At 30.0% G+C, this 27044-nt stretch overlaps 1 protein-coding gene and 1 long non-coding RNA gene across 7 annotated transcripts; one reads left to right on the forward strand and one right to left on the reverse strand.

Moving 5' to 3' along the window:
• Window positions 1-4936: 4936 nt before the first annotated feature.
• Window positions 4937-10739, reverse strand: LOC149880664 (uncharacterized). Of its 4 annotated transcripts, none has more exons than XM_090069509.1 (4): window positions 10614-10735; window positions 7554-7622; window positions 6066-6600; window positions 4937-5478 (listed from the first exon to the last, which is right to left on the reverse strand). In XM_090069509.1, exons 3-4 carry the CDS (start codon window positions 6257-6259, stop codon window positions 5226-5228), a joined length of 447 nt encoding a protein of 148 aa, XP_089925635.1. In that variant the 5' UTR covers window positions 6260-6600; window positions 7554-7622; window positions 10614-10735; the 3' UTR covers window positions 4937-5225. The 4 variants fall into 4 exon arrangements, with proteins under 4 accessions (XP_089925635.1, XP_089925636.1, XP_089925637.1 ...); XM_090069510.1 differs by lacking the exon at window positions 10614-10735 and adding an exon at window positions 9493-10419; XM_090069511.1 differs by lacking the exons at window positions 7554-7622; window positions 10614-10735 and adding an exon at window positions 7523-7546.
• LOC149880665 (uncharacterized) lies at window positions 10511-14992 on the forward strand. 3 transcript variants are annotated; one of them, XR_016445841.1, is made up of 7 exons: window positions 10511-10605; window positions 11370-12507; window positions 12665-12970; window positions 13307-13546; window positions 13835-13932; window positions 14020-14124; window positions 14629-14992. It is a non-coding gene; the product is annotated as an uncharacterized LOC149880665 (long non-coding RNA). The 3 variants fall into 3 exon arrangements; XR_016445842.1 differs by lacking the exon at window positions 10511-10605 and adding an exon at window positions 10633-10751; XR_016445840.1 differs by lacking the exon at window positions 10511-10605 and having other exon boundaries at window positions 10897-12507.
• The last annotated feature ends 12052 nt before the right edge of the window (window positions 14993-27044 follow it).

Here is a 27044-nt window from a genome sequence, read left to right on the forward strand (position 1 = left end):
TATGTCTGGCAGATCGGTCGATATATTTTCTGACATATTTTCCGTGGACCTAAAATACTTTTTTTTTAAACTTTTTTATGGCGTAAGTTTGGCATAAGTTTAAAACTGTAAAATTTGTATTCACGACAGAGTACAAATTTTTTGGTCAGTATTTTTCGAAATAAATGTTCAGTATTTTTTGGTCAGTATATATATAATTTTGGGTCAGTATTTTAAACAAATGGTCAGTATTTCACTTTAGTTTTGTCAGTATAAAAATTAAAATTGGACAGTATAAATATTAAAATTGGTCAGTATAAATATTAAAATTGGTCAGTATAAATATTAAAATTGGTCAGTATAAATATTAAAATTGGTCAGTAAAAACAGAAGTTGGTTAGTAAAAGCTTTATTTATACACTTTTAAAAAATATTTGATCTCCAAATATTTAACAATATGAAAATGTGATCAGTCTCTTAGTAATGTTTAGTAGCTTTTTTTGGTCTCCCACGTTTTCTTTTTTCACCAATGGAAACATCTTTTGCTGCCAGTAGGAGTTTACAATACTTCATTCGAATTGCAAAACCAACAATATGTTTGCACATGAATTTCTTAAAGAAATCTGGACAACTACATACATTATTAAAAGTTAATAATGTATGTAGTTGTCCAGATTTCTTAATCATAGTTAAGGTCCAGACCTTAAAAGCTTTTTGTTTAAATTGGTCAAAAGTCTTCCATTTCATTTCTTTAATGAAATCTATTTCTGTCTGAGTAGTTTTTATTTCATCATTTTCAGGTAAATAATATTCAGTTGATTCACCTATTTGCTTTGATGAAATTGATTTTTTGGTCTTGGCCCACTGATAACCTTTTGTCCACAAATTTAGTGCAATTGTTGGTTCTTGGCTGTATTTTTTCATGTTTGTTGAATATTCATTTGACTATTTTTTAACCATCTCTAACGCAACCTCTTTAAATCTTGAGAATGAATGCCTTTTCCTTAATGTATCTTCATCTTTCACCACTCTATTAAATGATTCAAGAGCATTATTAGTACTTGGTGTGAAATGTCTAAAGCCTTCATACCAAGTTTGATGAGAATTCAACCATTCTGCTTCAAAGTACCTTGAAAGTTCTGGTTCAAGTGTTTTCCATTTTTTCGAAAACAAACCTGAAGCTTTTTTTAAAGATCACTTTATTCTAAATTTCTTGCAATGTGTCTATATCCTAAATAAGTTCATCTTGATGGTTTTGTTCACCATTGCCTCAGCCTTTTTATTAACATTCCGACGCATATGCGCCCAACACATCACCATATCCTTTTTGCCAAAAACATCAGAAAATGCATTTCGAATTGAATCAGCACCATCTGAGATTAATACTTCAGGTTCATACCCTCCCTGGTTGATTTTTGCCAAACCATGAGAAATGCTTTCAAATATAAACTTGAAATCTGCAGTTTTTTCATTGGAGCACTTGGCCATTCCAAATACATGAAAATGGCAATCCATATCAGTGGTCCCAACTAGTAACACAGGGAACCCTTGCCAATTTAATTTGTACGTAGCATCAACATGTAATTTATCTTTTCCTGAAACTTGACATAAGAGTCATTTTGTTGGTCCAAAAATTCGAAATTTCGAATTGTCTTGGACATCATCATTTTCTTCTTCGACATCTGAACCATCAGAGTAAACTATTTTGTAGTTTACTATGAAAGGTTCATCCTCACTGTTGGGAACATTATTACTGTCTATGCACCATTGTTCTAATTCAACAAGAGAAATTGATGTACTACCATATTTTTTCTTTTTGTAAGCAGTTATATAGGTTTGAAGTTGTTTCATTTGGATTTGGTGGCCATTATCTACAAGGGTTCTTAAAATTCTTTTTGGTTTCATAAGCAAGTCACACATTTTGTTGATTTCAGTCTTTAAAAAAATAGGGATGGCTTCTTTGGACATGTTGTTACTGTCATGTTCATGTCCATTTTCAGTTCTGTAAATGATTACATTTTCACTTGCTGAATCAAATAACAGATAAGCTGCAGCATCACATTGCTCTTTGCGTCTTTGAATGGCTTTACATTTATAGTATGATTTTTTTCCATCGTTAGTTTTTCCATTGGAATAATGATAACTGCATTGATCTTCTGCTGTTATCGCTGAAAAAATATTTGAGAAGAAGTAAATAAAAAGAAGAGGAGGAAGAAAGAGAGAGAAAGAGAAGAAAAGGAAAAGAGAGAGAGTTATAGGAGAGAGGAAAGAGGGGAGAGAGCAAAGCGCATCTCCTCTCTCTCTCTTCTCTCTCCAAATATGCAATGAATCTATATGTTTGTAGACCTAAATGGCTCTTAGGCCTAAAAGTTTGTTGACCTAACTGTTAAGGACTTAACTGTCTGAGACCTAGCTGTCTGATGACTTAAAAACTGTTTACCTGCAATTGCATCTTTCTTATTCGGGTGTGTTTCACATCTTATCCATTCACGTTTTCGCTTCTGTTTCCTTGATTTCAATGATGCTTGCTCTTCTATTGTCTCAATTTCTTCTTCACTAGAGGACTTGTATTCTGGAATAAAGTTTTCCGTTTTTTTTAACTTTCTTTGTTCAGTGCTCAGATAGAAATGGTAGTCTTATTTATAAATTTTATCTAATTACTTTGGTCAAAGTTTATAATACTTCAGTTAAATTACAGATCATTTTATTTAAGTTATAAATCATTAAATATTAGTTTAAAATACAGATCGTTTAATTTAAAATACAGATCATTTTAATTAAAATACAAATCATTTTAATTAAATAACTGACCACTTGGTTAAATTACTGACCATTTAATGAAAAACTGATAACTAAATTAATTAACTGACAGTTAATATATAATACTGAACATTTAGTTAAAATATTGACCATCTCAATAAATTACTGAAAACTAAAAATAAAAAAATACTGACCGAGTCACTAAAAATACTGACCCATTAAATGAAACCCTAAAATATGTTGTTGCAAAACAAACTAAACTTATTATAATATAAACTAAATAAAGTTTTACGATAAGATAAAATTAATAATATAAACTATAACATTTGTAAAGTTAAATCTTGTGTCTAAAAAAAATGAAAGTTAACTAAAAATTGAGGTATTTGGAAGCGTCGAAAGTATTCATACCTCTCAAAGTTTTATTATGAATATTCAAGTTTTTTGTTTTTAGTTAATTAATATTTAGTGTGAAGTCCTTGGGGATCGATTACTGCTTGCAAGCGACGAGGAATACTATCAACTAATTATTGTAAATAGTTTTGAGGAATATTATGCCAAGCTGACTCCAAAGTTAAAAAGAGATTTTGTTTATTGATACAGTACTTATCCCTGTTAACTTTGTCATCCAAGTAATTCCACAAATTTTCAATTGGATTGATATCAAGACTTTGAGCAGACCAATCCAGCTGCTTTGTTTCATTTTCTTCAAAAAATGCTTTAGCAATTTTACTGGTATGTTTTGGATCATTGTCTTGTTGGAAGGCATATTGATCCGGTAATCCTAATTTATTGACGGAGAGCATAAGGTTTTATCGTAAAATATTTACATATGTAGCTCCTGTTAATGTTTCTTCAATTTGAACTAAGTTACCAACTCCGATTTAACTGAAACAGCCCCAAACAAGTACATTACTACTCACGTGCTTGATGGTTGCTTTTATAGTTTTTTTGTCTAACGTTTTTCTTTTCTTTTCCATACATTTAGTCTTTTTTGGAGTTCTTTAGTTCGAATTTACTTTCATCAGACCATAAAGCTGATTTTCAAGAATCTAGTAGCTTTGAAAAGTACTTTTTTGCAAAGGCGTTTTATTGTATTTGTTTCTCGAAATGAAAGGCTTTTCTGTGATACGGGATCCCATAAAATCTTACAGAGCGAAGTCGACGTTGTAATGTTCCTTCAGAAACGTTCACGCTTGTCACAAAGACTTTCATCAATAAAATTGCACTGTTGAAATGAAAACTCTATTGGTAAGTATTTCGAACTGTTTTTGCTTTAACAATTTCATTTACATTCACAAGAAGATTAAAAACAATAGCTACATTAATGACTTAATGCGAGCTGATGTCAAAGTTTTTTGCCTTTGCATTGGTGGAACAAGCAGCTTATTAATCCAACCATTATTTAGTCAGCAAAATGTCACTCACAAGCCTTGCGCATAAAACTCGGCTTAATCAAACAACTAGTGAAGGCTATGGATAAATACAACGCAGCCTTCAAGGATCTAGCAAAAGATCTTCTGGTTATCAAGCACTCTTATTAACCTGCAAGCCATTTATTCTTTGACACCTTTTCGACAAATATGGTTTGCAGTTTAAAATCAGATGTAATCAAAAGTTATAAAAATAGTCTTTTTGCTTTTCAATTATAGCCTTTAATTGTAATCGTTGAGGTGGAAGGAAATCAAAAGCCCCTCATAAGCTTTCTTTTTTATTCCAAAAATTAATGTGACTCTAAAGGTTTTAATTCGATAAAGTTTTTTAAAAGCTTGAAGTGTAATATTTTTTCTAGTTAACTTAATATAAGAAGAAAATAAGAAGGAAATAAGAAAAAAAGCAAACGTAGTAAAAAAATTGCATTTTATTCGGCTGCGGTTCAGAACGAGTTCCATATTGGGAATAAATCTTAGGAAATCTTAAAAGTTTGGAAAAAAGACGGAGGGGTGGTTATTTTTGAGGAAACATATCATTATTAACCTCAATGTTTAGAAAAAGATTTTTTAATGAATTGACAAATTACAAAAATAAAGACAAGATTTAAAGGAAATGAAAGTCAAAGGTTGCATTAACATTTGAATAAGTTCTACCAATATAATTTACCACATCCTTTCATTTCAACACTAAATATTTCTATTGAACATGAAAAACGTCCAGTTTATCTGCTATTAATAGATTATTAAGCATTTTAAATCGAGGCATGTTAAAAACGTCAACGAGCGATATTGGCGGATGGATTATAAAAAAATAACGAGTTTCAAAAAATTTATGATAATATTGTTAACTGATATTATGATTAGCCATACGAAATTAGGAAACGTTCTAAAACAAATATTACAAAATAAAATATATATGAAAAAAAAAGATTGCTCTTGAAATTAATTCTCTCTCTCCCGTTTTCTCTTTGTTCAGTCTTCTAAATTGAAGCTTTGTATACTACTTTTAAGACTATGTGGTGTAACTTTGGTTGGGCGATTCTTATGCAAATTTTATTAATACCGATAGGATGACACTCGTTTGTTATATGAACGTTGATTATTCGATCTGCCTGATGATCCTGGATTTCGCTTGCCTATGTTGGATAATTCTTTTCGAAACACATCATCGATGTCCTCATCTTCCTCCGCTAATTTTTCCTTGTTAAAGCGTTGAGTGTTTCTTTTGTATTCTAACATTCCAATATGCTCTGGTTGATCTGCTGCTTCGTAACTTTTGAAGGGGAACTCTTTTCGGACCAGGTTTTCTCTTAAAAACATAAAATGCAGTTTACATTTTTATAGTCGTGATAGAAAATAGGAAATAAAAATTGTCATAAAAGTATTTAAAAAAAGCCTCAAAATCAAATAGAAAACTGAAACAATTTATTGTCTATATGAACTAGTTTCTGTTTTATTTCTTTGAACTAAACACAAGTTCAGTATTAGCTTAGGCTTTTCTTTTTTTTTTTGAAGTGTAATTGAGGTCATATTGCAAGAGAACTGAAGATAATACAAAAAAAACTGATGTCAGAAAGGGTTTCAGCACCGAGAATTACATCCAGCTGCTGCTCAGACAACATCAATAATTGTTAGATTATGTTATTAGTCGAAGCAGGCATTTTCTATGCATATTTATGCTGAAGAAACTTTCATTGAAAAATTGAAAAAGAAAGAAATAATTTTAAACACCGTTGACCAAGAAACATGCAAAAACTGTGTAAAAAAAAATAAAAAATGGAAAACGAAAAAGGAATTTGTTGTAAAATATAACTATATATAGCTAAGTATATTTTTATAAAAATATTAAATAAACGCATGTTTGTATATCTAATTGCTCTCTAATAATCAAATAACCTTTCAAAGTCATCCATATTCTCATCGTAATCTTCTTTATAAAGTCCCAGACAGCCTCCCGTTAGAGGCCCAATGTTGGCCCAGTTCCGCTTGCCACAGCAGCGCGATGCCGGAAATTGATTACGGCCCAATGTCAAAACGGCCAATGGCCCAGCATCGCTAGCCAGCACTGGCCCAGGATCATTTTTCAGCATTCGTCCGTGATCGTTTGCCAGCACTGACCCGTTACTCTTAAACAATATACATGCACTAGCACGCTATTATTAGCCATTTCTGAAGAAAACGTGATATCGCACAAAAACAAATACAAAAATAAATATTTTTTGAAATTCATTCCGATTCAAATTGACAAAAATAATTTTAATGTACAGATATTGATAGATTGAAATAGTTCTATTAATTCAACGAATTTTTTCGTTCTTTCCGTGGTTTTAGTCCACTATTTTGATCTCCTGAATGCTGAAAATACTCTTCGGCCAACGCTCAACCACTTCGCTTGATGCTCCCGAGTTTAAATGATTTATTTTTATAGCATCTGAACATAAAATTTAACTTTAATCTATGATTTCATTGTTTAAATATATACATACATATATATATATATATATATATATATATATATATATATATATATATATATATATATATATATATATATATATATATATATATATATATATATATCAGTGTGTTACCCAGGAATAAAATTTATACAGCGTTATCATGATATTGGGAATTTGCTTTCGGCTAACGAGTAAAAAAAAAAAAAAAAAAAAAAAAGGTCATTCCTTGCAAAAGTTTTTTGTTTAAACGATTATTTACAATAGCCGTGTTTGGCTGTAAATACAGAATTCTTTCAAATTCTTTTAAAAATTTTTTAGTTAAAATAAAGAGTCTAAAATAAAAAAACACGAATAAAAAAACAAGCAAAATGAAAAATCTAAAGAACAACTGACGTCAATTAAAAAATAAAGCTTTTTTTTATTTTTGAATAAATTGCTACACTTTTTAAATGGCTTTGAATTGAATGATTTGCTACGCTTTTTCTTTTGTAAAGAAAGTAATTGTTTTCGATCAACTAAATTATTTTCTTCGTTCACTAAGTATTTCTACGTTTCTTGCGTAACACTTAAAATCTAATTCTGTTAATTAAAGGTCGTTTTTTTTAAATGATTTTATGAACTTTTGGGAAATTTTGAAAAATTGGGAATTCCGCGTTATACGCGGTGCCATCAGGCTAGTTAACACCCTGATATATATATATATATATATATATATATATATATATATATATATATATATATATATATATATATATATATATATATATATATATATTTATGTGTGAATAGATACACACACACACACACACACACACATATATTCACACACACAAACATATATATAAATATAAATAATATAAAAAAGTTTTCTATTTAAAAACTTGATTATCTTACAGTTATTGTGATTAATACTTAATCTTCTAACCTTTAAATAGCCTTTTCTTTGATCATTTCTGTTTATTATTAAATCAATCTTGCATGAATGTTATTCAAACTGTTTAATATAAAAACATAGCTAACCTTTATATAAAATTACTGTAACGATATGTACTAACACAAGTGAAATTTACATTATTTACATCATAAGACATCTAAACTTTTTACAGTAGCATTTACTACTGCAAGAGTTAGGATGTAGCAATTGCAGTTCTAATTACAACATAACTATACGTTTTCACAAAAAAGCAACATTTTTTTTAATAGCAAACGTTCGTTTGCTATTAATATTACAATACGTATTGTAATAATAGCATAATAAAAAAACAGCAAAAGCAAGAAATTTGCGAAATATATCTTGTAAGCATTTGGCTTCGCGTCTATAAAATCATCATGGATGACGCACAAAATATTCAAAATAATGACGGTTTTGGCAAAACGACATTCGGCCAGAACTCTGTAGAAGCCACAATCGGGCCAGTGTTGGCCCAATAACAAATACCATCGCAATGGCGTACGACTACTCGCCAGAAGCATGCCAGACTCGGGCCAGTACTGGCCCGTTACTAATCTAGTCGTCACGGCGTGCGATGGTTCGCCGGAATTCTGGCCCTGTTTCGTAGGCTGTCTGGGGTGGTACGGCAAAAACCTAATGTCAAACGAAAAGGTGAAACAAAGACGTTACGTTTTATTATTAACTATATTAACAATAAACAAAATGGCTTTCTCCAAGAAGATACACACAAAATATCAGCAAAATGAACACAATAGAGCTCACCAACGAAAAGCAAATCGTAACAAAAAACAACTTCCATGACATTTTTATTGTAAACCAGTTGCTTTAATATGCAAGCTGCTTTTAATATACAAACTGTTCTCATTGGCACATGATGAACCGATCCGAGGTGTTTTATATCATCGTATTAGTTATAACACGTTCATCTGGATAAAAACCGGCTCATTTTAAGCCATTTCAATTTAACTCATTTAAAACTTCAATGGAAACATATTTTTACAATGGGCAAAGTTTCCTTTAAAAATTCAATTCAAACAATTGCATACTTATTAGGGCGCACCTTTTTTTTTAAAAAAAGAACGGTTTTATTATTTTACTTAACAAGACAGAAGAGTAATTACAGCAAACTTGTTTTTATTTCTTTTTAAACTTGATCTTTTAATCATTGCTTAAAAAGAACAAAGGCATTGATGAGGTTGTTACCAGGGTGGAGACGTGACAGAGACGTGTATAAAGTGACGAGTCGTCTTTTTTCATTTCATACAATATTAATTTTGTGTCAAGAGAGAAGAGTTTTGCCAATGAAACGATTTAGACTGTCCGCAAGAAACCCGGAGCTATTAGTAAAAATCAAACCTCATCTGCAGCTATTGATTAAATATTTGGTCAAAAAAAGGAAGCTATAAAACTTTTCACTTTTAACGATAAAAGGCTGAGGTTGAGAAAATGCGTATGAAAGTTGGACAAGTTTTAATACGACCTTAAGACATGCTAATAATAAGGTTCATTCATTATGTCACGGGGGGAGGTGTGATGTCTTCCTTGGAGAGCCTTTTGTTTTGAATTTTTTTTGTTTTATGTTTTTTAAGGTTTTTTGTTGAGCGTTTGTTGGTTTCTCTTAACTTCTTATGTTTCCGTTAACTTGTCCTTAATGTGAGTGTGCCTCGCCGAATTTTTATTCGCGTATGATTCGCGTATGATTCGTGTATGGTTCGACCTTTAACACTTTAGATTGGTGTAAGGCTTTCACAATAAAATCAAATTGAAAATAGTAACGATTTACTATCTCCTGTTTCGATATATATATATATATATATATGTATCTATCTATATATATATACATAAAAATATATATAAATATATATAATCGTATAAATCATTATTCACAAATACATATCACAATAATACTTACTGCTCGTCCTTCTTGTCTTTTATGGTAAGTGATTAGTTTTCCCAAATGTTTTATTTAAATATAGTTTTATTTACTAAATATATTTAAAATATATGTTTAGTAAATAAATGTATTTAAAACTATATTTAGTAATTAAATGTATTTAAAAAACTATATTTAGTAATTAAATATATTTTTACATGGGATCAAACTTTTTTAAAAATTATTCTCACTAAACACCTTTTAAACATTAAATAGACTTTGGAAATATTCGCAACATCTTTATAACCTTCTCTTACTTTCCTAAAGTTCGACTTCAAAATTTTTTTTTCATTTTTTTTTCTCTCCCATAATCTGCTTTCTTCTTTAGTCATTTTCCGGATATTTAAAAAAATGTCTCTTGACATTTTTTTTTTAATGTCCGCAAATGACTTCTTAATCAGGGCAAAAGAAATGACTTTTATTTTGTATGTTCGTTTAGTGTTTTGATTTTCAACTCGGAGTCATTTTTTATTTTCAAGTTCATTATTTTCACCTCTAAGCCCATGGTTCTCTGAACAGGTTTTGTTAATTATCAAAGATTAACGTTTGTCTCTCTTTCGACTCGTTCAGCAAAAACTGCTCTGGACTTGACATAAACTTGTGAATTTTAAACCTGAAGACAAATTATTGTCTGCGGTGAATAATTAGACCATAACTTGTTTCTCTAAAGTATAACTTATGCCTAATCATTTTATTTCAACCCAATTATTTTATGTATTATCAAGTATTTTGAAAAATCTTGCGCATTGATAGCAATTTTATGGACTTTTAAACGAACGTTTTCAAAAAACAATAAAGGTTCCGTGTTATGCCATCGTTAAATATAACGGAATTCATCGCAAAATTAAAATTCCTTGTAGAAAAGAATCTTAATGATAAGCTTTTAACCGTCGTCTATTTTACAATTATGATAAAAATTGTATGCTTCATTGCATTAGTATGTTAAAATAACCTTAAAGCTGTTCTTAGGAAAACAATGTTTTTCTATGAAGCGCTTTTTCAAGTTTATATCAGATTACAACAATTATTGCATTAAACACATGTAATCTGAAATCTTCCAAAACTTCCCTGTACATAATCTAAAATAAAGAGGTAAATACCTTGCTCCGCTCGATCCGGTCAGTATCTCCATTTGAACAGGATACCTTTGTCTTATGATTATTATAGAAAACAACCCAGTTATAATTATAGTAATACCGCGGTGATTTCTATTACAAAAAAGTTTACCTCGGTGACATGTAAAAATTTCGCTTTTAACTTGCAATATGTAAACACCTAAACTTGTTTTTTTTTTTGCGTAAATGTAAAATGCAGTTGACACCTAAAGATAAACATAAGTATCATATGCTCATTCACGTATAGAATTACAGTTAGAGAGATAAGTAACCGACAAAAAAATTATATTGAAAGGAACTAACTTGGCTAGTTATTTCAGAACAGAAATAAATTTTAGATGGAAACGATTTTCATTATTGGAAAAGCAAATTTGTTTAAGGCTTTAGATAAGAAGAAACATTCATATAACAGAAAAGGGAGCTGGCTCAACCCATTTTTAATCATCTTTAACCATATAATTATAAGGCTAAAGATTATTAAAATTTACACCAAAAATTTAGCATAGGCTCATTTTTATATATTTTTTTATAAAAACAATTTTATTCTCTGTAATGAAACAAATTTTGTTAAGGTGTCCGTTTAAAAACTTCTAAGCTTCCCAGGAACCTTCATAAGATGACGTATTTTTGTTGGGCTACAAATACGTCATCTTATGAAGGATCCTGCATTTGATGAAGTTTTGAAGGGGCCAGAAAAGGAAACTTGTGAGGCTCTAAAGGGAGTGATTTTTGGATTTTTAGGCAACAAACGAGATTATAGCTACATTCAATTGGTAACAGTACTTCTGCAAAAATACCATCAACTTGGATGTAACAGTTCCTTCAAGATTCATTTCCTCCACTCACACCTAGACTTATTCCCCCCCCCCCCCCAATTGTGGAGCTGTTAGTGATGAACATGGGAAAGGTTTCACCAAGTTATTTCTGTAATAGAACAAAGGTATCAGAGTCGTTGAAATGAGATTACTGTTGGTTTGTGTGTAGGGATGCTCCAGAACTTGTCTACAAAAGTTAAGTAAAAAGATCACAATCTCGTGACAATACCCCATAATCATCTTTAAACCTATTAATTTGATGATCATGATTTCTTTGTTTAAAACTGTTAGAATATATCTGTAATAAAAAAAAAACAAATGTACTTTAAATGTTATTACAATGTGTAAATTATGTGATATTGCTCTGTTGCAAATTAACTGAAATAAAAATTTATTACTGTTCTATATCTCAAAAACTAGAGCTAATAAAAAATTTTCGTTGTCATTTTCTTTTTTCTCAGCCCAAAATTAGTATAATTTAAATAAAATTGCTAAAGATACAAAAAAGAAATTTTTTTTTGTTGCCCAGTGTTTTTATTGCTACAGGTTGTTCAAAGTAGTAGAAGAAAAAATAAATTTTTGAAATATTATTTTAATTACTTGATATTGTTGTAAAATTTGAAACATCAGTTATTTAAAATGTCCGATAGAAATTTTGTAGTAAAAAACGTTGCCATTTTTTGGGAAAAGACTAGTTTTCGAGAGGGAGTCAAAGTGGCTAGTTGGACTGTATTATTGTACAGATTAAATTTTTTTTTGTGAAGTAAAAGATTCTTTTTCTTATTTAGTTTAGTAGTTTGATCTTATAAGTCAGTTGCCAGCATCATGCCGCGTCCAAGAACAGAAATCTGGAACTTCTTTAAAGAAAAGGTGGCTCAAAGTGCAGCTGGTAAAAGAGTCGTCCAAGCAAAGTGCAAGCTCTGACCGGCAGTAGTCAAGTTTGCAGATCATAACACTTCTGGGATGAGGTCCCATCTTTTTAGAAAGCATCCAGTTGAATTTGCCCAGATTGAACAAGACAAGTCAGAGAAGAAGAAGATGTTGCTTTTAATGAGTTTGAACAGGTATTATATGACAGTTGTGAAAAAAAAGTTTCAAATTGAGTATTTCTATTTTTAGAATGTTCAAAGTTTAAATACTACAATGTATTGCAGGCTTTAGCCGCTTTACAGCGTGTACATTGTAATGTAAAAATTTTACAACTTTTTTTTTATTTTACAGATGACGATGATGAGTCCTATGAAAAGGATCATGGAGACAAGGTTCCCCTGGTCATGGACAGAAGAGTAAAGTAAAGAAAACTGGGCAGTCCATCAAAGGGCAATCAGAACAAAAAGATTGATGCTTGGTTAAAATACAAACCACAAGATGATAGAGATCAACTTCGAGGTGATTTGGAAATTGCAAAGTTCTTAGCCAGATGCAACTTACCATTTAGCCTTGTTGGGCATAAAGGCTTCCGGGATCTGATTGCTTATTTCAACCCAAATTGCTTATCAAGTCTGCCACAACATACTCACGTTATAAGTAAGATATATAATTTATTGTTCTTTTGGTTAAATAAATAATTTTGGGATGGTTTCATTAGGTTTAAGAGGGAAACAAATTTAAAGAATTTGTATGAGTTTTAAATCAAACTTAAAATTCCAAACCCTTAATCTTAATTGCAAAGAAAATGACGCCGTAAGTCTCATGACACCATTATTACATTATTGTTGTTTCTTAGTAAGTTAGTACCTCCCTTTTTAATTTTAAAACTGTTAGTTTCTAGGCCTATCCACGTCAATTTATTTTTTTAGTTTTTTTAAATAACTATAAATTAGTATAAACAACAGTTTTTTTATTTGTTTTTTCTTCTTTTAGGTTGCCATTAGTTTATAAAAACGTGAAAGCAGCAGTGCATCAAGTTCTGGAGAAAGAGTTGCCAAAAAGTCCTGGATTTGCCATTTCTTCTCACATGTGGCAAAGTCGGAATAATGACGCCTATCAAGCCATCACCCTCCACTTCATCAATGAAGACTTCAACCACCGGATGTTTGTTATTTTTGTGTCACCCTTTTCTGGACGCCATACTGCAGAAGCTATTGCAAACAAACTGGATCAGTAAGTAAATTTTTATAGATGTTTTTTTAACTTAGTATAATAGTACTTATACTAATACTTTAACTTACTATTACTAAGTACGCTAATTACGTAGTACTTGTTAATTTGTTGTTGTACAAATTTTTATACAATTTAACATATTAGTGATATTACCTGTTACATGTAGTATTTTTTATACCTTAAGTTATAATTTTATAATATAATATTATGACAAAAGGTATTAAATTGTTATATGTAAATTTTAATTTACATAATATTTATACTTATTAATTTTTTTTTTATTTTTAGAAATGTCTCAGAGATTTTCGGAAATTTTTTTTTGGAGTTAAACCAAGCCCGGCCCGACCCCTAACTGTCCCCTTCCTAGAACTACGTCTCCTTTAATCGTAAATTTTTTTTTTTATTTTTTCATAAACTAGATCAAAATTCACCGACAGATTTCAAATTTCATCAAAAATCTCTTTTCGTTTAAGATTTATAACCATGCGAAGCTTAAAATTGCCCCCTGAAATAAATTTGAATGGTCTTAAAGTTTGCAGGAACTGATCCTTACTTCACTATGCGGCCGTGTTATGAAGGTAATTATAAATATATTGATGTTTAATTTACTTTAGTTAAAATTTAGTTTCGTTATGTCAACGCGTGTGATGAGTTGTTATGCAACTGTCAACAATTAGCAACTGCAAAAAAATAGGATAACTGGGCTTGGTTTAGCTCCAGTTATCCTATTTTTTTGCAAGTCATCCTCATTCGATACCAGTATCAACATACTAGAAATTTGAGTATGCCCCATGGCTCTTAGTTACTTTGTTGAACAACAAAATTCCTGAGCACTCTCCTAAAGTTTGTGATTTCTCCCCAGACCCCCACTAAAAAAAGGTTGTCGTTGACATTTTTTGAATGAGGAAATGTTTTCAAATGATAATCAAAAAAAATTTCTGGGGGTGTTGCAAGGTCTTAGAGCATGTTCCTATGCACCGTGATTTTTAGAGTCGAGTGATAAAAAAAAATTTTTTACCGTGTAATAAAATTCTTTTAGATTTTGTGTTAGTAAACTGTTCAAAATCAAAGTTAATTTTTAGAATGGAATTATGACTAAAATGGCTGTGGTATAAAAATCTACAACTGAATAGCATTTGGATTAAAAGGCTCCAGCATCGAGAGTTTTTATGATGCGGCTTGGAAATATCTCAAACGTAGAAGTGGGCATTTTTTACATGTGAAATGCCGAAAGAGTGAATGTACAATGCCAAAATAATGACAATTTTCATATCGCGATTGTTTCAAAATGATTCCGTCACTTTATTTTGAACAAATTTCATCAATGGAATCAAGAAGTTAATCTTCAGATTGGAAGTCAAAAGGTGTTTTTTATTATCCATAAATATTCTTGAGGAGTAAAAATTAATGTCAACTTTTTTTCCGAAATAAATATTTTTTCAAGAATTTAAATTTTTCTGTGTCAAAATGCCAAAATAAAGCTAAAAGGCCATAAAATACCATTTGATCAAAAAAATGCCAATTTTCCAAATATTGGCATCCTGTAATGCCATGTGGTTTGATTGAAAACACATAAATACTTGATTCTAAGGCATTTAATTGCCAGTTTTTTTGTTTGAGTTGCATCATTTACAATCTGTAAAGGGATGCTTTCTCTTTAAAAAACGCGTAAGAAAAAAAAATTTTAACAGCCAAACATTATTATTGATATTTGTTTTATTTGAAATTTTCGGTTAAGATCACAACTCTTCAAAAAATCGATTATGACTGTTCGGTTAAATTAAAAGATAAATTTTGTCCAGAGATTTTCTTACAAGTAAAAATTGTATTCTAATCGCTGCTTGAAATTATCGGTTGTCCTATGGTTAATCTATTTTAATCTGAAACGCTGCGCCGGTGAAAAATTCAAATTTTAATAAGGTTTGCTTCGACCATAAATTATTCCACCTGTCCTGGAACGGAATTAAATATTCTGGCAAACAATTATTTCCTATTTCTTCATGTTATAGACGATTAGGTCATAGATGTTTATGCAGTAAATGGTTCGACCCTTTAAAAGTTCTACTTTTCTTTCTACTTAACTTAATTTCTAATGTGGCATTGGACGCCATAATAATAAAAACCAAATTCAGTAATAAAAATTAAGTTTGAGATTGTTTTTACATTCTAATAGGGAAAATCGAAATTTTTAATTTACTCTTCAAATCAAACTAAAATGCCCTATAAACTTGTACGATAATTTATATTTAAACAAAATTTTGTTTTAAATACAAACTATTTTACAATTTTTTGTTTGCACTCTAAATAAAAACTTTAATATAATTAATAATTCAATATAACTATTAACTTAAACAAAATTTACATTATGAGCGTGTGTGCGTGCGTGTGTGTTTGTTTAAGAAATAGTATGAAGTAATCTAGCTTCTCAGCATAATAGATGAGCGTGGAAAATATTACCATGGGGATCATCACTAACAAGGGCAATAACATCAATTTCATACTTGCTTTTAACGTTTGAGCAATAATTTGCATACCACTGAGCTGTTTGAAAAACCGAAACAAGCGAAATATTCGGATTAGACAAGACACGAACAAAAAGTCTAAAGTACTGGTTTGCATAATGAAAGCAATGAAAAATTGAACAGTAGAGACAAAGTCAACATATGTCAAAATTGAGCAAAAAAAAGATGACAGCATCATGCAAATCTTGTCTGAAACTCCAAGGTAAATACACCACAGTATATATATTCGAATAACTCAAATACGGGCCGATACTTAAAGAACATAGGTACGGTTTGCAAGCAAAAAGTCGTTATTGAAGTAATGATCACCATTATTGAAAACAAGGCTACAAACATAAAAAAAAGATTAAACAATTTTGGTCTATACCCAAAAATTTTTGCAATAATTTTTTAATCCATAGTTCTAACCAAAAAAAAACCTTAATAACTTTTCAGTTTTATTTTTCCGATTTCATGAAATAAATAAAACAAATATTGTTTTTTACAAAAAAATATTGAAATTAGTGTATAATATTTTCATCAACAAAACAAATTTTTCCCTTGGATATCTTTTTTGAAATTTGCGTTATAATTACAAAATTAGTTTAACTATGTTAACTGTGTGTGAATCTACCGGCGCATATTTTGACGAAAATGGTTTTTCTAATAGTGCCCATATTTTCGGTCAATTGACGTATTTCATGTCGGCAGAAATCTGACGTATTTCATGTCGGCAGAAAATGTCTAAGGCATATTCTTATGTCAACTGTATGGACAGAAAAATATTTTGACATAATTTATGTCGGCAGAAAGTGTCTCAAACATAAAGTTATGTCAAAGTAAGTGGACAGAAAAATATTTCTGACATTTTATGTCGGCCAAAAATGTCTCGGGCAAAAAAATATATGTCAAAGAAAGTGGACAGAAAAGTATATGACATATTTTATGTCGACGTAAAATATGTCTGAAAATATGTCGACAGTTCTGCCAGGCATATTATGCCATTACAACTCTGCTATAAACTACGATCGTAATAATAAATGACACGAACCTTTTTACAAAAAAGTTATGAAGAAGAACATATATTTAATAGTAATAATATTAAATCGTTATAAGATGCTATATCATTATGATGCAGTTATTTTTTGTATATATATAAAATATATATAATTTGTATATGTTAGAATCAGTGATATTTTCATTAACGTGAAATAAAATTAGAAGTAAAAATAATTGATTTCGTTAATTTGACTTAAAATTAGGAATTATCTGAGAACGAAAACTGAAATAGAATCGAATATCAGCATCAAAAAACGAAAATAGGAATATGATTAGGAATTATTACCGAATGAAATTTTTTGAGTTTTTTAAAAATATTAAAAAATTGTAACAAAATAATTTTTTTTTTAATAGTTGGTTTACAAATTTTACGTAGAAGAGGCTGGGGCTACAGGGGTATGTTGTTGTTGGCTACAGGGGTATGTTGATACACTGTGTTTAACTTTGGAATTTTCCACCTGAAATATCTAAAATTCATATGGAACCTTCCCACTTAACTAATTCATCTCTCAGTGTAGTATCAGGGTTGTTTTTTTTAATAATTTTTTAAAAAGCAATAGCATTAGCTACAAGTAAATTCGAATAGATGTAAGTGTTTTATGGTTCACTCTAACCAGTCACATTTTGTATTTCTCAATATTTCGCGTTTTTGGAGATTTATAAGCCATTTTGTGAGCAAAAAACCTTTGGGGTTAGTTGGCACAATGATTGCGGGGCTAGTTGGCAACATGTGCCAACTTAAAACTTTTCGCATCGGCCGTAAATTCACTTAAATTATATAACACTACAGATCTACGACATGAGAAATCATAAAAGAAAAGTAAATTGGCCTGTAAATTCTAAAAATGTTACAAAAAAACGCTGTTGATGGTATTTTTATAGAAGAAAAGTCTATTCGATCGACTTAAGGGCAATTAAAAATAATGTCAAAAAATATTGTTGGATAAAAATTATCAAGAGTTTTCATAAAAAAGATGCGCTTGAAATAAGTGATCGACCGAAACCGAATTTTGAGCCGAAACCGAAAGTACCGAAATTTCGGTTTAGTAAAGCCGTAGCCGAAGCCGAAAAACGAAAAAAAAAAGTGTGACAGAAGAAATGAGGAAACGGAAAAAACGAAAAAGAGAAAAATTGAAATGAAAAGCGATGAAATAGAAAGCGAAGAAGAAAGAAAAGATACAAAAGATAAAAATATGAAAAGAAAAAGAAAGCTTGTTGTGCAACATGGATTTGGAAAATACGAAAGCTGTAAACGGAAAATGTCGAGGATGCGTATTACAAACCGTCATGTTCAGAAGACCAGAGAAGCGTAAAAAGGAATGGATTCAAAAAAGTTATTAAGAGGAGTTGAAAGACGTTAAAAATGAAAAAAAGACCCGTTGAAAAGCTCTTTCGAGAGCGATTCAAATTATTATTTGCGTTGTAAAAAAAAATATAAATTGAAAAAAAAAAGTATTGAAAACTCTAAAAATCGTGTTTATTTGAGAATGCCGCCCTTTGTTAAAGAAGCAATAGAAAGGAAATTGCGAAAGAGCGATAGTGAAGATCAATATAGTCCGAATGATATCCCACAACTCTCAACGAGAGTTTCTTAAGTACAAAGAAAGAAAAGAATTTGCTCACTCAAGTGAAAAATGGAAATGGTTCAACACGAGCAGTGTGCAGGAAGACGTAATCAAACTGACGACGCAATGCATTTTTCCAAATATCAACTCGTCTTTGGAACTGAAATTGCGTTTCAAATGGAAAGACATATTACGCATCAAGTTAAGCGAGCTGTAATTGGCTTTTAAGTTACGAATGTACAAAAACGGACCAAACGAAAGAATTCCCGTACCATTCAACAAGACTGCAGGTAACGGAGACGAAACGTTGATGAAAAAGTTTTGCTTGTGCAAAGATTTCATTTTTAATTTGATCAAATGAATCAAGTTGTTCGCTAATCTGGCAAAAAAAATCAAGAACACTGCAGCAACAACTACTTGGTTTCGAAGTATTTGTCAAGAATGAAAGCGTTGACGTACAAAAAGAACTATAAAAAGACATATCGCGAAAAAAATTTGGACCAGCAATTGCGAGCTTATGATTTGAAAGCCGAACGACTGCAAAATATTATGCGAACCATCCTACTTTGAACGGAAGACAAGCAACAACGGTAAACATTTGCGAAATTACAGCTGCCATTTCGCCGACCAATAAAACCGTGTTGATGAATCGTTACAACGCGAAGGTGTGCGGGAAGGCAACGAACTGTTTAGTGTCTTTGAAAATGTTGAAGAAAACTTTTAAAATCGAGGATTTTCCAGGAAGAGGAAAGAAATTGCCTTAGGAGTTGTACTTGGAAAACAACTACAAAGTTTCTGGAACACATTTTTCCCATCACAAACCAGCAGATCGGAAACTTTAAAAACGCGGTATTGAGTATCGAAGATCCTCGCTTAATCATGCAAAATTACAAAAAAATCCCAGCTTAGTGGTTGAGAAAACTTTAATTTGCAATTATCTTAATCAGTTGTATAAATTCTAAAAAAGTTGAAGTAGCTTGTGCAGTACCAATACCATGAGTGGTATAACGTGATGTTTAAGATAGTAACACATTGAATTCCAGTGTAAAATGACCTCTCGAAGTTAAACAAACAGTTGTATACCTAAAGGCTCTGTTTAAAGCATCACTGCCAGCTAGCTCACTCCATAACTATCTTTGTCTTCTGTAAGAGCTCTGTAGCTACCGGCACTATAATGTAAGCATCTCTAAGATAATCTTTAAAAAACTATAGAACGATCTCGATATCTATATGAAGAGTTAATGAGTATTGCTTTTTTCGATCCTGATGTTGTGATGATGACGTAAAATGGTAGAGGCTTTGCACAATAATAGGCTGCAATCAACAAAGAATCTCAACCACACTAATATAAGAACAAGTAATCATGTCAATATACCCTGGAGAATTTTGCATCGCCCAATACAATACTTGTCGAGAAGTTAAATATTAATGTAAATTTTCTGACACCCAAACCAAAGACATGGTAAATAGAGAGGATTACGTTACGTTCTTCATAAATTTAACAATCTGCAAGTGGTAAATGACACAGAAGAGCGTGGGTTAGTGTTAGTCCATGAATTAAATAAACTTATCACTGTATGATGAAGAGCATTTTGAGTTTCTCCTTCTTGTTGTTGCTGATCATCTCCTCAAGTATGGCAGTTAAGTACAACTGGATAAATGTTTCAGTATTACGTGATACTACATAGTGAATTAATTGGCTTTATTGTTTTTCTATATTTCCAAATCTGCTTCATATTTTTTGCTTATGCTATATTGTAATAGGAAGAAAAGTGGTGGTGATTTTAGAAACTTGTTGAATTAAACAATTTGATGAGCTAGGACCTATAAACTTAAGATAAACAAAAGTTAGTGCTAAGGACAACCCTAATAGATATAAATATTTTATATTTTTAGATAGTATTATAATTTTTTTTTTTTAAATGCTCATCTCTTTTAGGAAATTATCTCAGTGCCACTCCTAAGATCTCAATCTTATCTCCTATTGATGTCATTAACTATTTTTGCGAGGTGAAATTCAAAGAACACCTTAAAATAAAGCAAAAAAAGAAAGCTGCACGAAGAATAAAGATAGAGAGGGCACTTAGGTACTGTTAATTATTTTGCTCGTTTTAACCTTGTCTATTAGTTAACTAAGTTTAGTCGACTAACTTTTTAATTTGCGAAAAATATATTTTTACTTTAACCCAAAAATTATTTTTTTAAAATCTTGTTATGAGTACGTTGCGAAGTGGTTTGAGCGCCATTTTTTTTAAATAACAAATTGCTGTAAGTTACAATTTACTTCTCCAGGGTATCTTTTTCAAGATCGATTTTTACAGTTTTTCAAGTTTTTGGAGAAAGGTTTGCAACATATAAGCCTGGAATTTTGTAATAAAACTCAACTAATTAGTCCCCCGTTATTATTAAGTACTTGTTTTAAACTTCAATGAAAAGCGGTTCAGATCTGAATTTTTCAATTTCTAATTAAAGTGAATTATAAATTATAAAACACATGTGAAATCAATTTATTAAAAAGAAATGGTGCCATGTTTTTGAAAGGTGTGTTATGGGCAGAAGCATTTTCGAATTTCCTTTTTATAATACCTGCAATAATTTTTTGAATTAATAATACCTAATTTATTTCGCTCTACACTCATAAAAACGCACATATTTACAATGCAAACAATAAGATTGAAACAGTTAGGGAATTAATGTTTTTTATTATTTCTATATTTTGCAATTGAATATACATCTTGTTCAACTCTCAGTTTTGTTTTTCCTTTAAAAATTATTATTAAAATGCTAAAAACTAATTATGTTTTTGGTATAAAATATCAGCTGTTTTTGACGGAGTTATTCTGTTAACAAACCAATTTTTATTTTAATCAATAAAAGAAAATTTGGGGCAATACCAGGTACCAACAAAACAACTTTATTACCTAATTTTCACAAATTATATTACGTACAAAACAATAAATTTCGATGAATATCTTTAAATTGATTTATTTGTCATAATTCATATTATGTTCATATAATTTTATAGTATTGGTTATTCAGTTTTTTTTTAGCACTAAATCTTGTTTTAGTCGATTAAATTTTAGTTGGACAAAAAAGTTAGTCGGCTAATTTTAGTTTGACTAAAAAGTAAGTTGACTAAATTTAGTAAGACTAAAACTAACCTTAACTCCAACCCCTTGCAACTGAGAAAAAAAAAAACTTTGGTAAGAAAACTGAGGTAACTGAGAAAAGATAACTTTGTTTGTAAAAGATAGAGATAGAGATGATGAGATAGAGCTTTTTTTATCATTACCTTTTGTTGTCATAACTCAACAGTTGTTTTTATGACTGATCAACTGGAATTCTATAGGTTTTAGAAGACATAGATATTGATTCTCAACTTTATGCAAGCGAGATCTGTGTCTTAAAAAACCACCGAAGAGTAAAGTCAAATGAAAGAAACTCCTTTAATAATGTTAAACAGCAGAGAACGTATATACTAGCCGCGTGTAAAGGTTTTACGAATACTAATGAATTAAAAGGAGACCTGAACTGAAAGTTCATAAGATTTAGAACTATAATTTTGTGAAAAAAATTTCCTAGTGCAGAATTATATTTACTAAAAGTTTCATTTTCAAGTCTTGTCAAGAGCAAGACATTCAAGCTTTAATTATATTAATCTAGTTTTGCAATCAGGTTAATTTTGCTTCCATCACTTTTAAAGCATGGCGTAAACAAACTGTAAAAGTTTTGACATTACACTACATATGGTTCTTTCTAAATTTTACGAAATTTATTTCTAAATTTTAAGCAAGTCTAAATCTGGTGAAACATTCTTCCTAGAAGAAGAGTTATTTGTAACAACAATTATAGAACTTTATTCTATAAAATAATTCAAACAAACCTCTTTAGATCAATATTTTACTTTACTTAGGGCGATCAAAAAAAAAAAAAAAAACGCATTACAATATTCACATGCATCAATGTAAAGAATATAAACATTTTATAGTTGGATTAAAATATTTTTAGGGTTAATTACAATTCTTAACTTAGCAATCTTCTTAAATTTTAGGATCTTTTATTGTTATTGATGCTGAGAACAATATTTCAACATAACCCTACTCTAGCAGCTCCCAAGATTCTATCAGTTCACATAACTTGTGCTTTATTAGTTTATTTGTATTTTCTTTTTACAAGTAATTTGTATTTTATTACAATATACTTATTTTCGCCATATAAGTTTATGGTAATAAAATACACATTACTTTGGTCCAAAATGTGGTGCTTGTGAAGTAATCCGTAAAAAAGCATTTAGCCTTTAGTTCTTGTAATATAATGGACTTTTTTTTTCCCCAACCCCTGCCTTCAAGTTAAGAAAAGTTTCTGATCAATTGACATTTTTCCTGAGGGTTACTCTAAATTCTACTCATGGAATTTACGGGTCGTGCGTAGTAACCTAAAGGTTACTACGCACGACCCGTAAATTCCATGGTTTCAAAAAGAAAAAAGATGCTTCATAGATAAAAATGGGTATTCCAGGCAGCAGCGTTCAACCATAATTATATAGTTTTAGGCTGTTGTACGATTTATCTTGTCAGTCAGATATATTCACTCGTAGAGATTTTTTGTGACAAAAACCTTAAGTTAATTTTGTTAAATCCAATAGAGAACCACACCAATTAAGTTCCCATGCCAATGCTCATTAAGCCTCACATCTATTGTGTAGGAATTTTTCGGCTCTTTATTATTTTTTTTCTTGTCTCAAATAGCAATGAAAATGCCATGACTTGTATAAATCCTATAGTGCAATTGTCAATAAATAACGGTAACCAGTGGTAGAAAATTTATAAACAAATGTAATTTTTTTAAAACTAAAGACGTTTGGGGAATGTATTGAAAAAGAGACCCTAAGACTTAGCAAACTTGCGAATTCCATGCAACAGCAATATTTTAGAGTAGGAGATTCTAAACGCAAATCTACCAATTATTAGATTTATTACATTGATGCAATTAAATTTGAGGCATGTAGTGCAAAATTTGCGTTTAAACCGGCCTTAAGAGTTGAGTACGTTTTTAAATTTGTAGCTTAGCCGTTATTATTACTAACCCGCTGTAATAATCGCGCCGGTTAATCAAGCTGTAAAGCATAGCTGCAAAGATCTTCTACCCGTTTGCGACCTTGGATGATATACTACAACCTTATTATTGCTTATTTTTTAATAATGGTTTTACCTTCCCTGTGAGCACGCCACGAAATATAAACGTTATATTCACGTACTTTATTCGTGTTTCCGTCCAAAGTTTCTTTTAACGTTTTTTGAACCTCTTAAAACACGTTGCACCCAGATAACACATGGACGTCAGCTCGATGTCTTGCCTACATGTTTTATATCAGCATTAGATCGGCATCGTATTACTTCATCGGCCCGATGTCGGTCCGACAATTAAAGTAAATTAACTTATGTTCCATCGGAAAATATCATCGGCTTGATGTCTACAAATGCACCATAAAATGACTTGTTCATTGAATGTTTACAATGCGCAGGCGTAATGATACTAAACGTGCGCAAATGGTCACATTTCTTGTCTTAAAGTTTTCATTAGCAATACTTTGAAATTTATAGCTGAAGTAAACTTTACAATTTAGTTAACTTAGTGCTTGAGACTTGAGTTCTCCATCAAAGTTTATCTTTATTATAAATTAAAAGGCAAGTTTTTTTTTAACTTTTAAGTTTATTTTGTAGACTTTCTTTTTTTTTACCAAAAATGAAATAAAACTAATGCTAGAAATTAGCACAAAGTGTATTTTAGTATATATATATATATATATATATATATATATATATATATATATATATATATATATATATAACATTATTGTTGCATATATGTAACATTATAAGTATATATATAACATTGTTGATTAAATCAAATTGATTTAAAACATGCCTTCAAACGGAGTTTATTCAAAATAATTTAAACAAAGTGTTAAAAGCTTTTAAAAATTACATCTTTTTGGTGTAATTACAGACTCAGAAGGTTTATTTTTGTTAAAACGATGTAAATTAACATTTTTTAAAATTTACTATGCTGTTTCAAAAAGGTATAAAAATCTTGCATTGTAATGTTTTTGTGCCTTTATACTTTTTTAAAAAAAAAAAAGTTTACAACAGTATAAAGCTTGGGAGCTTTATACTTTTACACAGCGGCTTTACAAAATGACGACTTCAGTTTCCATAATTTAAACAGCATCATGAAACACCATTTTCCTAAATTTGTCAGATTATCAATAAAAAAAGTTACTTTTTCAACTTCAGATTTCAAATTGCAAAAAAAAAATTTTTTTGGGAGAATGGGAGAAGGAAATTTGGGAGGTCGGAGAAGGGATAGTTTTCCCCTAAAGTAAAGTTTTAAAGATAAAGTTTTCATAAAAGCTTTATGAAAAACTTATGTTAAAAACTTTATGAAAAACTTATGTTAAAAAGTTATGAAAAACTTATAATAAAAAGTTATAAAAAACTTATGTTAAAAAGTCATGAAAAACTTATGTTAAAAACTTTATGAAAAACTTATGTTAAAAAGTTATGAAAAACTTATAATAAAAAGTTATAAAAAACTTATGTTAAAAAGTCATGAAAAACTTATGTTAAAAACTTTATGAAAAACTTATGTTAAAAAGTTATGAAAAACTTATAATAAAAAGTTATAAAAAACTTATGTTAAAAAGTTATGAAAAACTTATGTTAAAAACTTTATGAAAAACTTATAATAAAAAGTTATAAAAAACTTATGTTAAAAAGTTATGAAAAACTTATGTTAAAAAGTCATGAAAAACTTATGTTAAAAACTTTATGAAAAACTTATGTTAAAAAGTTATGAAAAAACTTCTTATTGAGTAACCGAAAAGGAAGGAGAAAACAGACGATTTCATGAATGGGCGGAAATTTAAAGTTTTTTTATAATTGATATAATCGGAGAGTAATTTATGATTGGTATGATTAGAAAGGTTTTTATGATTTAGGTGGTTGAAGAATTTTTAGATAAACAAAAGGTTTTGTAAGTGATCGAAGAAATAAAATAGAAACTGTTGATAGAACAGAAGTCAGAAGAAAGATACAAAAGTCGGAAAAAAAATTAATTCAAAAAAAATTAATTCAAGAAGTTTTGTTATTTCTGATAAAGAAAAAGAAGAAGTGAAATTTGTTTAGAACTTTAAACGAAATCAATAAAAGAGTGCTTACCATTGCACACAAATATATATATTGTAACATAGAACACACTGAGGACGGTAATCTTAACCATTTCCCGATTAAACCTTGCTCAATCCTAACAAAACTATCCCCAATCATTGCTTTTTCCGAATGAAACTATCCCTAAACTTTGTCTTTTCTTTACGAAACTATCCTCAAACTTTGCCTTCTCCTAACAAAATTATACCCAGACCATTAACCTCAACCCTTACCTCCACTATCCTTCAACAAAAAAAATACCAAACCTCCTTTACCCATCTATAACCTCAAAGAAAAAGAAAACGAATTTTTGTTAGGAAGACAGTCCTCACATTTTCATAGCTGTTTTTCAAAAGTTTTCATGAATAATATAAAGTATAAAATAATGTTGAAACGTCTTCATTCTTTAATTTTGAATTAAATAGCGCAGCAATGTTGTCTTTTAAACAAGTTTGGGTAATAAGTTTGCACAAACAAATGCCAATTTTTGGAAGTTCAAAATATTAGTTTTTGAGATTATTGTAGAAACAATTATTTATAGTTTTTTTAAGCATGTAAAGATAAACACTGCCAAACAATTGAAAACTAAATACCATTGTTTGGTAGTACCACCTCAAAAGCTTTTTAGGTACTATTTGGTAGTGGTACCGGCATGGAAACGACATAAGATGAACCATAAAAAGGAAAACAAAAATCTTTACGATACATCCCATTCAAATTATTACTTTTAATTGAAAAGGTGGGGGAAGGCGTGTTTGATCATTTTGGAAAAGCTATGCTTTAGTTTTTTATATAAACTATCTAAAAATATAAATACCATAATTGCTACTAGCAGCTTTCATACTATAGCTTATCAGCATACATTCATCAAGAAAGCATAAACTTAATCTGAATAACTAATCACTTACAAATATATGTAAATCACTGCTGGAAGAATGCAACTGAAAGTCAAATCATCGAATTGAAAAGATTAGTTTTAAAAGATGAAAAGCTCCTCTGCGACTTGAATCAAAAAATACTTCAAAAAGGTTTGTTCCTTACTTACGCATGGTAAAAGATATCAATGAGATTATAGGTCCATCTATTAAAACATGCCCAGTTAATTCAAATTATGAAAAAAGATTTCTTACATAAAACCTAAAAGAGCTTTTCTATCGAATTCAAA

This window comes from Hydra viridissima, unplaced genomic scaffold, assembly GCF_058129835.1.
Source record: "Hydra viridissima isolate aposymbiotic clone 2 unplaced genomic scaffold, HvirCarnegie_v1 scaffold_12, whole genome shotgun sequence".
NCBI classification, from domain to species: domain Eukaryota; kingdom Metazoa; phylum Cnidaria; class Hydrozoa; order Anthoathecata; family Hydridae; genus Hydra; species Hydra viridissima.